This window comes from Myotis lucifugus, unplaced genomic scaffold (genome assembly GCF_000147115.1).
Source record: "Myotis lucifugus unplaced genomic scaffold, Myoluc2.0 scaffold_903, whole genome shotgun sequence".
In the NCBI taxonomy this organism is placed as follows: domain Eukaryota; kingdom Metazoa; phylum Chordata; class Mammalia; order Chiroptera; family Vespertilionidae; genus Myotis; species Myotis lucifugus.
Genome location: NW_005871951.1, coordinates 21937 through 35949, shown reverse-complemented (window position 1 = coordinate 35949; position 14013 = coordinate 21937). Strand labels below are relative to the sequence as shown.

General features: G+C 59.9%; 1 protein-coding gene across 1 annotated transcript; it reads right to left on the bottom strand.

Annotated features, from left to right (window-relative positions):
• Positions 1-304: 304 nt before the first annotated feature.
• On the bottom strand, positions 305-13609 carry UBE2O (ubiquitin conjugating enzyme E2 O). Its single transcript, XM_023747548.1, is given in 20 exon segments — positions 305-426; positions 428-1065; positions 1174-1231; positions 1318-1521; positions 3103-3239; positions 3512-4208; positions 4942-5031; positions 5665-5755; positions 5757-5776; positions 5864-5976; positions 6227-6381; positions 7007-7479; positions 7722-7872; positions 7993-8102; positions 8473-8616; positions 9161-9224; positions 10406-10503; positions 12588-12698; positions 12803-12993; positions 13606-13609. Coding segments are annotated over 20 exon segments (3582 nt in total). The 3' UTR covers positions 305-393.
• Between the last annotated feature and the right edge of the window lie 404 nt (positions 13610-14013).

Here is a 14013-nt window from a genome sequence, read left to right as displayed (position 1 = left end):
ATTACAAAAATAAAAGGCAAACACAAACTTATACTGATTTGATGCTTTTCCATATCCATTGAATTCCAATGAATTGTAGGCTTTTGAAGATCACAATATATTTTTATTAACCAAAATCATCTCTTGATATAGCATTTTAACACATATAATTTTTTTATCTCAGCTTTATGGATTCAATGGGTGATCTGAGAATATTTTTTAGTTGACTAAGCCTATATGTGCTCATTAATTTTCAGTGTAATTATAGTTTTCTAATTTCCAGCGTTCTCTCTCCAGTTCACGTACAAAAAATGAAGCTGGTGCAGGAGAGAGGGGGAAGCGTGGAGGGCCTGGGGGGAGGGAGTGAGCAGGTGCTGGCCTCTCCCACCACGATCCTCCTTCCTGGGGCTGGCGCTACTTGTCGTCTGTGCTCTCAGGCATGCCTGCCCTCGATCAGAGCGGCCCGGAACTGGGCCAGGACGCCCCGGATGCTCTTGATGAACCCCTTGGAAAGCGGGAAGAGGGGAAAGCCGATGTCAGGGTAGCCGCTCTTCTCAGGCAAGAAGCTCCGGTAGCTCTTTCTCCGCTTCTTTGGTTTGACACTGGGGGGCACTGAGGCGTCCGGCGCTGCCTCCGAGGCCTGGTCTGTGTGGTCCCTGCTGGCTGCAGCCGGGCCCTGGGCGCCGCCCTCTGAGTCTGAGCCCGGGGAGGCCTCTCCAGGGGCTAGCCCGCCGTCCTCCGCTTCCTCCCGGCCGCTGTCCGAGAGCTCGGCCACGCCAGGCGGCCCTGTAGAGCCGCTGTCCTTGGAGATGCCGTTGGGCAGTGCCTGGGCCTGCTCCAGCAGGGCGTGCGTCTCCAGCCAGGACTCGATGCGGTTCACCAGCCGCCAGCCACCGGTGCGGAAGTGCTGCCGGATCTCCTGCTCGAAGACCTCGGCGGGCCGCCGCACCAGCTGGGTCATGGACTGCACCACGCGGATCAGCGCCATCTCGTTGTAGCAGCGGCTGTTCTCGTAGCCCTCCTGCAGGCCCCGGTCGCTGTCGAAGCCGGCTTCGTTGTAGTACGGCTCGTTCACCAGGATCAGACCTGCGAGGGGGAAGCCCATCAGGACCGGCTGACCTCAACCCCCAAGGGGGCGGCCAGCGCTGTGCCCTCCAGCCCGCCCATCACCACCCGGAGCCCCAGCCACTGTACCTTGGATGGAGATGAGCACCTGGAGAAGGCTGGATTTGCTCGTCCACCTCTCTGTCCCCTGAAACACACGGACGGTCACCTCTGTCCCAGACACCACCCCGATGGCCTGTCCCCCATCCCGACGGGTGCTGGCATGGTACTGACCTTTCCGATCCAGGTGCCCAGGAGGCTGACACACACCTTCCCATTGTCATACAGGTTGGGGTTCAGACGGCCACTGCACTGGGAGAGGTAGCAGAAGTGGGGGGGCACGGCCGGGTAGATGTTGGGGAGCTGGATGTCAAACAGGTAGAGGCCGTCCTCGTAGGGGGTGCGAGTGGGGCCCTTGATCAGGGCTGAGAAAAGGTCCTAGAGGAGGGAGGCGTGGCTGGCAGGGGCTCTGCACACGGGTCTCCAGAGCGCGTGGGCAGAGCAGCACCTGCGACTCCCCAAGGCCGGCGGCGAGACGCCAATGCAAACCCTCCGTACAGACCCACTTAATGTCTAACTCCTGGCATAAAAGGAATTTTCCAGGTTTTACTTCTCTTTAACCATTATTTCAGAAGGCTTCCGCAAACACCGGCCCTGACCCAGGCCCAACAAGGCAAGAACACTGACAACCATCAGGGGTGAAGGAGCGCCGCGGATGGCGGCCGCGCCTGCTTTCAGGGAACCAGAGGGACGGGGATGTGAACTCCAGGAGGACACGTGGGGAGAGCCACACAGACACCGAGGTCTGGATCCGTGGCCCTGCCAGTGAGGGACGGACCCTGAGTGCTCTCTCGGGGCCACCGTGGGCCTCAGGTTCCTGTACTGCATCCCTTCCCCTCTGAGGGAGATTTGGGAAAAAACAGAACAAAATAACAACAAAGAAATACTATTCCCTTCTCCCTCAGCAGAGGTTGGAATTTTCAAAAAGATGTTTCCTGAAAGCCAAGAAGAACCAAGCCCTGCCCTGAGCAGCACCCTCTGTGGTCTCTCTTTTGGGCTGAGCTGGGGCCTCGGTCAGACTCCAGCTCATGCGTCAGGGCGCCTGGCACACAGGGGGCCCAGCAGAGGTCTGCTGAGTAAGAAAGGGGGGAGTGGGGAGGGTCCTGCCCTTCCTGGAATAAAGGAGGAAGCAATGACACGGCATGGGCGGCATGACTCACACCCCAGGCCCCGCCACCAGGGACAGAGAGGAGTGTGATGTTGTCACATGAAGGCTATTCTGTGGCTAAAAAGGGAGGGACTAGACCAATATGAACCAACCTGCGTAGGTCTCGAAATTACCCTGCTAAGCGAGAAAAGCAAGTTACAGGTGATGTGCACAATGCCATGCTATTTATGTAAAACAAATCGTACAAAATAGCTTGTGTTTATGACGATGCATGAGAATGTAAAAACATAAAAAACATCATCCGTAAGGAAATGCACCGAAATCCTCAAGTCAGGACCCCGGAGGGCCAGGTGGGGAGTGGCCCAAGGCAACCTCAGCTCTTTCTGCAATGGGCTAATGTTTTCAGAAGGGAGTCTGGGCCCTGGCTTGTGTAGCTCAGTGGATAGAACGTTGGCCTGAGGACTGAAGGGTCCCAGGTTCGATTCTGGTCGGGGGCACTTGCCTGGTTGCAGGCTCAGTCCCTAGTGGGGGCGTGCGGGAGGCAGCCGATCAATAGTTCTCTTTCATCAGTTATGTTTCTGTCTCTCTCTCCCTCTCCCTTCCTCTCTGAGGTCAATGAAGATATGCTTAAAAAAAAGAAGACTGGACTCGGGTCCCAATGATATAATTTAAGACGAACTTTAAAACAGAGGGAGGAGAGAAGAAGCCACCTGGTTGGACTTTACCCCGACCTGACCGAGCCTGCTTCCCGCCTTATCACAGGTGTGGGCGGCCTCAGTGCCATCAGGCCCGAAGGCCAGGGGCCCACAGTGCCCATCTGCGCCTGCCCACACCGCCCACGGGCTACTTGCCATCCTGTCCTCGAAAGTCTTGACTGCAATGCCGTCGGGCAGCGAGGTGGCCAGCAGCGCCATCTCCTTGCGCACTGCGCTGAAGAACTTCTTGGCCTCTGGGGGCTGGAACTCAATTTTCTTAAAAGAGTGATTCGCTAGAGGGGGAAAGAGACCATGCAATCCCTGATGCGAGGCCTGAGCACCCCATCTAGAAGGGCAGCTGCCGTGCGTGCTCCCCAGACAGGTGAGCAGCCCACCGTCCGTCCCCACTCTCTCTCCGTCCTCCCCCCCCCCCCCCCCGTCTCCCCTGCCACCAGGACCAGTGGCCACACAGGGAAGTGTCTGTCCCCGGGACCCGGAGCAGCAGAGGGGCTGGGTGGGGACTAGGCTCTGCCCCCAGATCTGCAAACACCAAAGGGGGACTCACAGGGCGCGCACTCCAGCACCGAGAAGACCTCGCCCTTGGCGCTGGTGAAGGTGACACCGGGCTTGCCGCCGCACTGCTGGCAGAGCACCGGCGTCTCGCTGGGCCACTCGGCCTTCATGGGAGACTGCGCCTCGGGCTTGTCCTCCTTGCGCTCTGTGTCCGGCAGGGCCTCCATCTTCTCCTCCTCCGCGATGGCCACATTGTCCAGGGTCTTCTTGAGGTTTTCCTGCAGCTTCTTGATGTCATCCAGAAACTTCTTCTCCCGCGTCGGCTTCTCGGGCTCCACCGTCGGGGAGGTGGGGGAGCCCGTCAGCAGCTGCTCCACCGTCATGTTCTTGAGGCTCTCCAGGATCTTGATGGCCTCTTTCAGCTCCCGGAAGCTCTTCGGGGGCCCGTCCTTGCCGGCCTTCTCTATCAGCCCGGCCACCGGGGCGGCCATGGCCACAGCCCCCTGAATGGCAGCTGTGGCAGCCTCTTCGCTGATCACCACGCCCTTGTCCTCCTCGGGGGCTGCCGGCTGTTCGGTGGGTGGGATGGGGGGCTCCTCTATCTTGGGGTGCTCGTCCTCCACCAGCCCATTGTCCGTCTCCCAGCTGTCACTGTCGTCCTCCCACTCATCGGAGGACGCCCCACTGGTGCTGCCTTCCACTGAGTCATAGTCCGACTCCTCGATCTCAGACTCGATGTTGTACAGGTGCTGGGAACAGACGGCACCTCTGAGAGCTCTGCCGGCACCAGGGGCCGTGGCAGCCCGCTCCACCCTTCCCCTTCCTACGCTGGACTCTGCAGGTCGCTCTGTGCTAGGTGCCACCTGTGTCTCTGGGAGGTGCCTTCGCCTGCTCCATCCCAGCAACAGCACCTGGAGCCCCACCCCCAGAGGACTCGGGCCCCAGGCTGTGTGGCTACACTGGGAGCTGGGGACATGCCAGAGGAGGGGGCGTCCGGGACAGCTGGCCTGGGTCACATGTGTTCCCAGCCCTGAAGGAGGGGAGAGCTGGGCCTGAGGACGGCTCGACCAAGGAGCTGAAGGAATGGCACTGAGAACAGCGCTGAGCTCAGAACCCCAGCAGGTGCTGGGCCAGGCGGCTCTTCTTCCTTAGTTCTGTGAAGGTTTCCCTGGAAAGGTGGGTGGCTCTGCCACCCTCAGGGAGGAACCTGCATCTTCTCAGCACAGGGAGATGGGGACCCAGGCCCATCAGGGAGGTCTGTGACGTCTACATGCACCTGGGGGGCTGCCAGGTGGGGTGAGACCACAGAGCTGGGCGAGTCACGCCACCCTCCCTCTCAAGCTTCCCCTGGAACTCTGTTACCCACAATGAAACGCCTCACCAGGAGGATGAAGGGCCCTGGCCCTGGTCCCTGAGCAGAGAGGGCAGGCAAGGCTTCCAGCCCCGCCGCAGCTGAGCGGTCTGGGCCTGGCAGGGCCGTACCTGGGGCAGGATGATGGTCTGGGAGTTGTCGGCCCACACCACCTCCACCTTGCTGCTGACGTCCACGCGGGCCACCTGGCCAACCGATGGCTGCTGGGCAAAAGGGGCAGGGTCAAAAGTGCAGCCCTACAGGAGGGGCGAGGCCAGCACCTCTGAAAGGGAGTGCCAGCAGTGGGTGGCAAGGTGAGGCCGTAAAAACAGGAGGGAAGTGGGCACCATCTGGAAGAGGCCAGTGAGCAGCTCAAGCACGGGGCCCTCTTGCTCAAACACCTCCAACGTGCCCTGTGCCCCGAACTCCCACTCCACCTGCCGCCGCCGTGCACACCCCAGCCGCCCCCTTCCCTCGCGCAGCATGCTGGTCTCCCAGGCGTCCTGTCCTTCCCAGATGGGTTCCAGCCTCAGGCCTTTTGCCCCTCCGCTTCCTCTGCTGGAACCTGCCTGACCACACCCACCATCCCACCTGTTCTCCAAGGCCCAGCTCAGATGCCACCTCCCAGCCGGGCCGGGGTTCCTGCAGCGCTCAGGACAAGGAGAGGGCTTCCCTAGCGACCTGACAGGCAGCGGGCAGGCGCTCCTGGTGCCCGTGCGGGGGTGGAGGGGCAGCTTAAGATGAGCCAGAGGACTGGAGGTCTGGTCTCCCGGAGCCACCTGGTGGCACCACCAGGCACTGCAGCTGCTGCACAGGAGGCGCAGCTATGGGAACTTGAACTTGGGGGTGCATACCTCATCCTCCTTGGGAGGAGCTCCGTCCTCAGTGTTGCCGATGCGGATGACGATGTCGGTTGTGCGGAACCGGAAGTCAGGGTGGTCAGCGGTCTTCCTCTTCTCCAATCAGCTGGCACAGGATGGGTTTTCGTGAGCCCAGGGCCCTGCGCCCAGCCCACCAGAGCCCCCCGAGGAGGAAGCAGGGCTGCACACTCACCTCCACGTCGTCCCCACTCGGCCGCAGCTTGAACCACTTTACCACGCAGGTGCGGCCCACGTGGTCCCCAGACTGCACCACACCGTAGACAGCGGGGTCTGGGCAGCTCTGGACTAGGGAACCAGAGAGCACACAACTAAGGAGCCCTGGTGGTGTCACCTGCTACCCTCTCACCCACCCACTACGTGTCAAGCACAGCCGGGCACAGAGCCCACGTGTTCCCTGGCTCGGTCAAGAGAAGCCAGAAAAGGCTCCCCCAGTCCTCCAAAGAGCAGCCACTCTCACAGGGGAGTCTCCTGACCTGCGCCCGCTTGCCCGTTTGCCAGGCCCTGAGAAGGAATGGCCACCCGGAGCCGGCACTACCTCGCTTGTCCACCACGAAGTCCCCAGGGCAGAACTCGTTGTTGTCCAGGTGGTGCACCGGGAAGAGGTCGTTGGAGCGGATGTTGCACTCCACGGAGCCGTCCTGCCACATCACGTCTGCTGAGGTCATCGTGGTCACCACCTCCACCGCCACCCTGCAGTGGGGCCAGTGAGCCAGGCCACGCAAAGGCCTCCGGAGCAAGGGCAGGCCCCCTTCTGCCCTCCCTCTCTCTTGTGGGCTTGGTGGCCTGGAACTTCATTCAGACAAGCAGGGCAGGCCAGCGGGTGCTCACCTAGAGCCTCCATGGCCTATGACCTTCCTGAGAACATCCCGTTTGGAGAGCTCAAGTGAATGGTCAGGGCCACCGCCCCACCCTCTGTCTTACTCTCAGATCTCTCCTTCCCACCCGGGCCAACCCCAGGCACCGACATCATCTCAGCTGGGGACCACGAGCCTTTACAGCAGGGGTGGGGAACATTCAGCCTGAGGGTCATATAAGGCCCATGAAATCATTCGGTCTGGCCCTGCCAAGGCATTAGGGGTGAGTTAATTAAATGTTTGACCAAATATAGCAGGCTGATTTTTAAGTTGATAATTAAGGCCCTCGAATGATGTCATAAGTATCCAAATTGCCCTTGGCAGGGAAAAGGGTCCCCACCCCTGCTTTATAGGGTTGCAGACCCTGTGTGTGAGCCCAAGTGTGCACATGGGGGGTTAAGGGGATGGTCCCAGGCTGGACACTCAGCCAGGAGGGAGGGCGCCCTGCCCTCTGGGTGTACCTGTCGCCCGGCTTGAAGTCACGGGTGATTTTATTCTTCTTCCTCTTGTGTTTTCGCTTTAAGTTCTTGATAGACAAGGGGATGCTCTTTTTGCGATTCGTGCCACTGCCGCTCTGGGAGGAGGTGGTGGAGCTGGCGGAGGAGGTGACCGAGCTGGTGTCGTCCGTGTCGTCAGCAGCCTCATCGTCGGCGTCCTGCTCGGCGGAGTGCAGCCTGTCGTCTCCGCCCTCCTTCAGCAGGAAGGGGGGCAGCGGCTCACCCGCCTCCAGGGCCTCCTCGGCGCCCTCGTCCTGCATCTCCCCCGGGCTGGCGGACCCGTCAGGCGTCTCCTCAGGGCTGGCGGACCCCGTTTCACTCTTGGCTTTGGTCCCCCCCCTCTTGCCTGGCTCCTCCGCAGAATGGTCCCTGGAGCACTGGGTGTCGGGGGAGCAGGACATGATCCTCACGACCTGCTTCTTCAACAGGCGTTTCACCTGCGAGGCAGAGCAGGAGGAGCTGTAGCCAGGCCTGGCGCACCCTGCCCTGCAGAGTGGGACACCCCGGCAGGCTGACCCCAGGCAGCGTGGTCTGGGAGTGACAGCGACGTACTCCTACGTGGCCTGCAAAGGTCACCAGGACTGCCCCCCACGACCTGAAGCACAGACCGTCCTGCCGGGCTGTGGAAACAGCTCAAGGCCAGTTCCTCAATGCCCACCAGCCCAGCCCGCGGACATACCTTCTTGGCCATCGAGCCCTCCCCCTGGGCGCAGTGCTTCTCTGGGCATTCACAGGCGATCTTGGCCAGCTCTACTTTGGCCGGGAAGACAAACAAGCAGCGCTCCCCCAGCTGCCGCTGAGCATGGTCAAAGCACCCGAGACGCTTCACCCTGGGAGGGAGAAGCGGGGCTGGGCCAGCAGCTCTCGGCCCCCACCTGCACTGTGGCCCAGAGACTTGCTCGGGGCCGGCCCCAGGGTTTGTGGGGGGGTGGCACGCTGGAGCCACTCACCTGCCCAGGTTCTCCTGGGTGATGACAGAGGGTGGGGGGCTGACGCTGTCCGTGCCCCCTGGACAGAAGCTCTTGGTAATCCATGTGACTTTCAGTTCCACAACCTGCACCTGGGCGGTGAGCGAGCAGGGCCATAGGCAGCAGGCTCTGACACTCTCCCCTTAAGCAGCTGCCAGAGCCCACCTGACCTCCAGGGCAGCAGTCGGGCTTCAGTGTTCACCAGTACGACACCCAGAGCAGCCCCACCTGTAACTAAGGCCCCACCCTGGGATCCCTGTCACCTCCTCACCTCTTCAGGGCCCAAGGGACCTGCCACTCCCCACTCCCCACCTTGCTCAGCCTGGGTTCTCCTTATCCTCAAAGCCCTTTCAGAGAACAGGGTCCCGAGGCCAACGGGCTCAGCGCTCAGAGCAGGCAAGGACGGGGCGGGCTGCTCAGCTCCAGGTCCCACCCCACCTCCCCGCCGGCCCCCAGCCCTACCTCTTCCACCACCACCCGGAACTTGCTCTTGGTGCTGAGCACGGGCTTGACCCCCGACAGCCACTGGACACTGGAGAAGATCTTGGCGGGGCCGATGAGCACCTGGCCCGGGTAGAAGCCGTAGGAATCGTCGAAGAAGAGACCCTGCAGGGTTTGGAGCCAGAGGAAAGTGCTCCTGAGCAGCGCCTCCTCGGGGGATGGTGCTTCCCGTGCCACCTTCAGCCCCACTCCTCGCCGGCCCCCCTCGCCCAACACCTGCCCCAGCGAGGCCCCCAGGGTCCCTAAAACAAACCCCAAGGCTCCAGAGCAGCACAAGCTCGGCCACACCAATGTCGTTGGTCGGGAGGACATTCGGGGACTAAGGCTCTAGAGGACAGGGGCCCCCACTCTGTGTGATCGGCACTGCGCCCAGCACACTTATTTACAGTTGGTCGTAAACTCCTGCTCTAAAACGTCGTGCTGCACTAACACTGCATACATGCTAGACAAAGCCACCGAGGTTTTAAAAGGATGACACAGACCTCAACAGAATATAAAGAGAAGTCCTCATCCTTTCTGCCCTTTTCCAGGAAACCACCGTGCCCAGAAGCATTTAGCCTGGGCCAGCTACAGCTCTGTGCCATGAAGTCCTTTTCCCGCACAGCCCAGAGGAACAGGAACATGAGCCCCTCTCCCCCCCAACACGTACTGAGTCGCTGACGTGTGGGCAGACGTCGTAGAGCTTGGCACCGTCTTCTGTGTTCATGGAGCACCTGGAACAGTGAACATGGGCGTGGTGACCACGCGGCACAGTGACCGAGCCTCAGGGGAGGCCTGGCAGCCGGGACCCGGGGATGCTGATCAGTATCGAAAGAGCTATCCCCACACGTCCGTGTGTCACACGCCCTAAGATGTCACAATTCCTCCTCTGTCCACAGCTCAGCCTCTGGCCTGGTACAAATAATTCTCCTAAAACGAACAAAACCCTAACCCGCTCTCTGAGTGCCCAGCACCATTCAAATGTCTAACTCAGTGATTCCCAAAGTGGGTGCTACCGCCCCCTGGTCGCTGCAGCGATCCAGGGGGGCGGTGATGGCCACAGGTGCATTTGGGGGCGATGAGTAACTGCTATTAAAATTTTTTTTTCTTTTTTTTATTAACAATTTTATTGATTTTTTACAGAGAGGAAGGGAGAGGGATAGAGAGTAAGAAACATCGATGAGAGAGAAACATCGATCAGCTGCCTCCTGCACACTCCCCACTGGGGATGTGCGTGCAACCAAGGTACATGCCCTTGACCGGAATCGAACCTGGGACCTTTGAGTCCGCAGGCCGACGCTCTATCCACTGAGCCAAACTGGTTAGGGCTAAAACTTAAAAAAAATTAATTTCCAGGGGCTGAGTAATATTTTTTCTGGAAAGGGGGCGGTAGGCCAAATAAGTTTGGGAACCACTGGTCTGACTGAAGCCCCAGCTCCCAGCAGATACCCTAAGTGATGACGCTTCTCTCCCCCACACCAAGACGGGCCAAGACCAGAAACTGAGGGGGCACTAGGCTCCGGCGCTAAGGAGGCCCGGCCAGGTCAGGCCCTGAATGGCCCCGGCACCTGCCCCACCGGCTGTGAGGAAGCCCGCCCTGGGGGAGCACACCTGGCCCCATTGGACAGGGGCCCTGAGGAAGCCCGCCCTGGGGGAGCACACCTGGCCCCATTGGACAGGGGCCGAGAGGAAGCCCGCCCTGGGGAGCATACCTGGCCCCGTTGGACAGGGGCCGAGAGGAAGCCCGCCCTGGGGGAGCGTACCTGGCCCCATTGGACAGGGGCCGAGAGGAAGCCCGCCCTGGGGAGCATACCTGGCCCCGTTGGACAGGGGCAGAGAGGAAGCCCGCCCTGGGGGAGCGTACCTGGCCCCATTGGACAGGGGCCGAGAGGAAGCCCGCCCTGGGGGAGCATACCTGGCCCCGTTGGACAGCTTCAGGATGATCTGGTTCTTCAGGTCGTAGACCTTCCCCAGCCAGCAGTCATAGGCGATGTAGTCCCCATACATGAAGGGCTGCGGAAAGGACACGGGGTGAGAGGCAGCAGGCGACACGACGCTGGTGTCCAGGGCACCATCCTCTCTGTGCTCCGTGGAGACAGGAGGAAGGGTCTTCACAGCTTACTGCCCGGAGGTGGACTGGTCAGTCCTGGCCTAGTAACTGCAGCAGCCAGCAGGCTTCCCCAGGTTCTAGGCTGCACCCAGCTCCCTTTCCTAGTGTGAGGGCTGCCAGGTGGTGACGGGAAAGTTGTACAGAGACGTGGCATCCAAGGATATAGGACTCTGGAATGGAGTGGGCTGAGGAGGGCAGTTACAGGCACAAGGATGTGAAGTGGTTTAAGCAAATAAATGTCCTGAGGATGCCAAGAGCCAAGTTTCAACCAACTCATGTTTCAGTTGCACACAGAACAGGTGCTGACACATCTAGATGTGCACGCACACACGTACGCCTGAGTTCTGTCCCGAAAGGGCCTCAGCAGTCAGCACGCCCAGCACACATGCACATCTTGGTTTTGAAACCTGGTTTTCTGCTCTGAAGGAACCAGGGCTCCTTGGAGAAGTGACTGACTGAGGCTGGACCAGAAAAATACAAGTAAAAAGGAACCAGAAACATGATAGTCAAAAGGTCACAGACGCCAGCTTGAAGGGGCATCTATTGGCCAAACCTGGGATCATTTAAGCAACAAAAGAAATAATGGTGGTAATGGCTCCTGACCAACGGAATAAAGCAGGAGCCTCGGGGCCCACGCTGAGGTAAACAGTGAACGGATAAATAAATGAGCAGAAGGTTTGTTGCCTTAAAACGCTCTTCCATACGGCAGAGGCCACTGTACAAAAACGGGGGTGGGGGGGACGACGGGAGAGCCACAGAATCACCCAGCGGCCATCAGAGTGCTGCCGGGACAGGCGGGACTGCTACGGAGGCTGAGGCTGGCAGGCTGGGGTCTGACGTGTGACAAGTTATTGACACAATCCCAGAGCATCTCCCCACAACACAGAATTACTTGTAAAGAGGTAAATGGTGACTTGATGGTGGGGAGGTGTGGCAGACACCTAGGTGACCAGGGGTCACGGTGACCTTCACCGTGGTGCCGCCACTGGACACTGTGGGCCAGGGAAGAGCTCGGTGGCATTTCTGGGGCAGCCCTGCCAAGGATGCAGCGCTGAGGCTGGTCCCGAGGCAACCTCAGAAGCTCCACGCTGAGGGTCAAGCGATGGGCGTACGGGATGCGCAAGACAAAGCAAGGCTGGGTCCGGTCCAGACTGGAGGAGGTCCAAGAGGTGACCACGAAATGCAGGGTGTGTTCCTGAGTGGGATTCTGGATCAGGACGGGGAAAGGCCGCTGCAGGACAACTGAATGGTCTGTGGACTGGGCAGCGACGCACCGATTCCCTGACCTGGGGAACGCAGCTACATAGGAGATGCTCCTGACCTGGGGACATACACACTGCAGTATTCGGGGGCCACTGGCATCTTGACTGAGGAAAAAAGGCTCAGGAGAAGGGAGGAGATGTGGGGGAGGGGCAGGTGGGGGGCAAATGGAGTGGAACGTTAAGAGCGGAGGAGCCTAGTGATGCAGGGGCTACAAGAACTTACAACTTTCTGGGAAGTTTGAAATAAATGTTAAAAATAAATTATTGAAAAGCAGCTTGTTTAAAGGAAAGAGAAGAGTTAGAGGAGAAAGGAAACTAGGCCAAGAGAGCCACACCTGCAACCCCGCTGGGGCTGGAGACACAGGGCGAGCCCTGACCTCGTGTCTGAATGGCTTACAGTGGTTCTCAACCTTCTGGCCCTTTAAATACAGTTCCTCATGTTGTGACCCAACCATAAAATTATTTTTATTGCTACTTCATCACTGTAATGTTGCTACTGTTACGAATCGTCATGTAAATATCTGATATGCAGGATGGTCTTAGGCGACCCCTGTGAAAGGGTCGTTCGACCGCCAAAGGGGTCGTGACCCACAGGTTGAGAACCGCTGGCTTAGAGGCAGGAGTGGCAGGAGGGCTCCGAGGGAGCGGGAGGCCCTGGGCCTGGCCGGCTCACCTGGAAGGGGAAGCAGAGAGCGAGAGGGAAGGGAGAGGCGGCAGAGGCTCACCCAGATGTGCTGCAGGTCCTTGCTGTTGACGGGGTAAATGATGCAGTTGGTGCCGATGAGCTTGACGGCGCAGTCGATGCTGACGTCGATCACGGTGCCGCACTGGCTGTCCTGGGAGGAGAAGGCACAGGCTGAGCAGGCACCGGCGCCAGCCACCACGACACCCGGCCCAGACCGCCCGCAAGCAACCCAGCGGGGTGCGACGCAGGACTCACGGTGGAGCGCATGTGCCGGACCACGTCCCGGGGCACCACGGAGCGGTCCTCCAGTTTCAGCTGGACGAGAAAACACGTGTGAGTGGCCTCGGGAGTCACCCCAGGACACACCTCCGCCCCGCGTCCCGGGGAATGACAGCCCAGAGCACAAATCCCACGCTCTCGGATTTCATGAACCCCAGGAGCACCCCCTCACTGCACCCAGGGCCGGGGACAGAACTCCAGGCACTAACTCCCCCTCCACAGGCCAGCACAAGGCTGACGGAGGTCATGTGGATCAGTGTGGCAAAGGGACAGATCACAGAAGGCACCATTTAAAGTAGAGATTTAAGAGCCTGCTCTACACAGCGAAACATTTCCTAGGAGGGAATCCTTTCTGTACTTTCTGCCAGTGGCTGCCCTCGCCCTGCGATGAGGGCCGAGAGGGGTGGGCGAGCGTGATGCCAGCTGTGCGGGTCACCCTGAAGCTGCTATCAGCCGACACCACCTTCTAATCCGGGCTATCCTTGCTGGCCAGCTGCAGCCTGCCCTTATCTCTCTGCTGCGGTCCTGCCGGCTGCTGAGTAACGGGACAGCGGCTGCGGGAGCCTGGCCAACTGCGCAGCGAACGCCGGCGGCAGCCGCCCCCTCCCAGGGGACAGCCAGGGCTCCGGAGAGCTGCCTGTCCTCTGCCGGGCACGGGCCCCTCCACAGCCAGGTGGGAGCCGGTTCCCCACCAGGCCAGCCAGTCTCTTTGCTGGTCCCCATCCTGGGGCCACGCTCTGTAGTTCCTCATCGGGTCTGGTAATGGGGGGTCTCTGTACCCATCTCCTTTGGACAGGCACCCGCAAGACATCACACCACGGGGTGGTGAGCTGTTTCCTCAAACAACCCTCTCCACTCTCAAGCCTGGGCACGGAAAGGCGAGGTCCATGGAAGGAGAACAGACACTGGACAGGGCCACCGCAATGTTGGCGATGATGACTAAAGCCAATGCCGCTGTAACTAGACAGTGACTTACAGAAAGGGAGCGACGGCCACGCCATCAATAAAAGCCCAAGGACTTTCCTCCAGGGACATAAGCCCCTGACCCAGATGAGACCCCGGGGCAGACACGGAGACATGCCAGCTCTGAAACCTCAGGCAAGTCACACGTGCACATGTGTGTAAAGTGAGGCGACAGCAGCCCCCCTGGAGTGGCGGGGGACTGAGCAGGGAGGGAAAGCACCGAA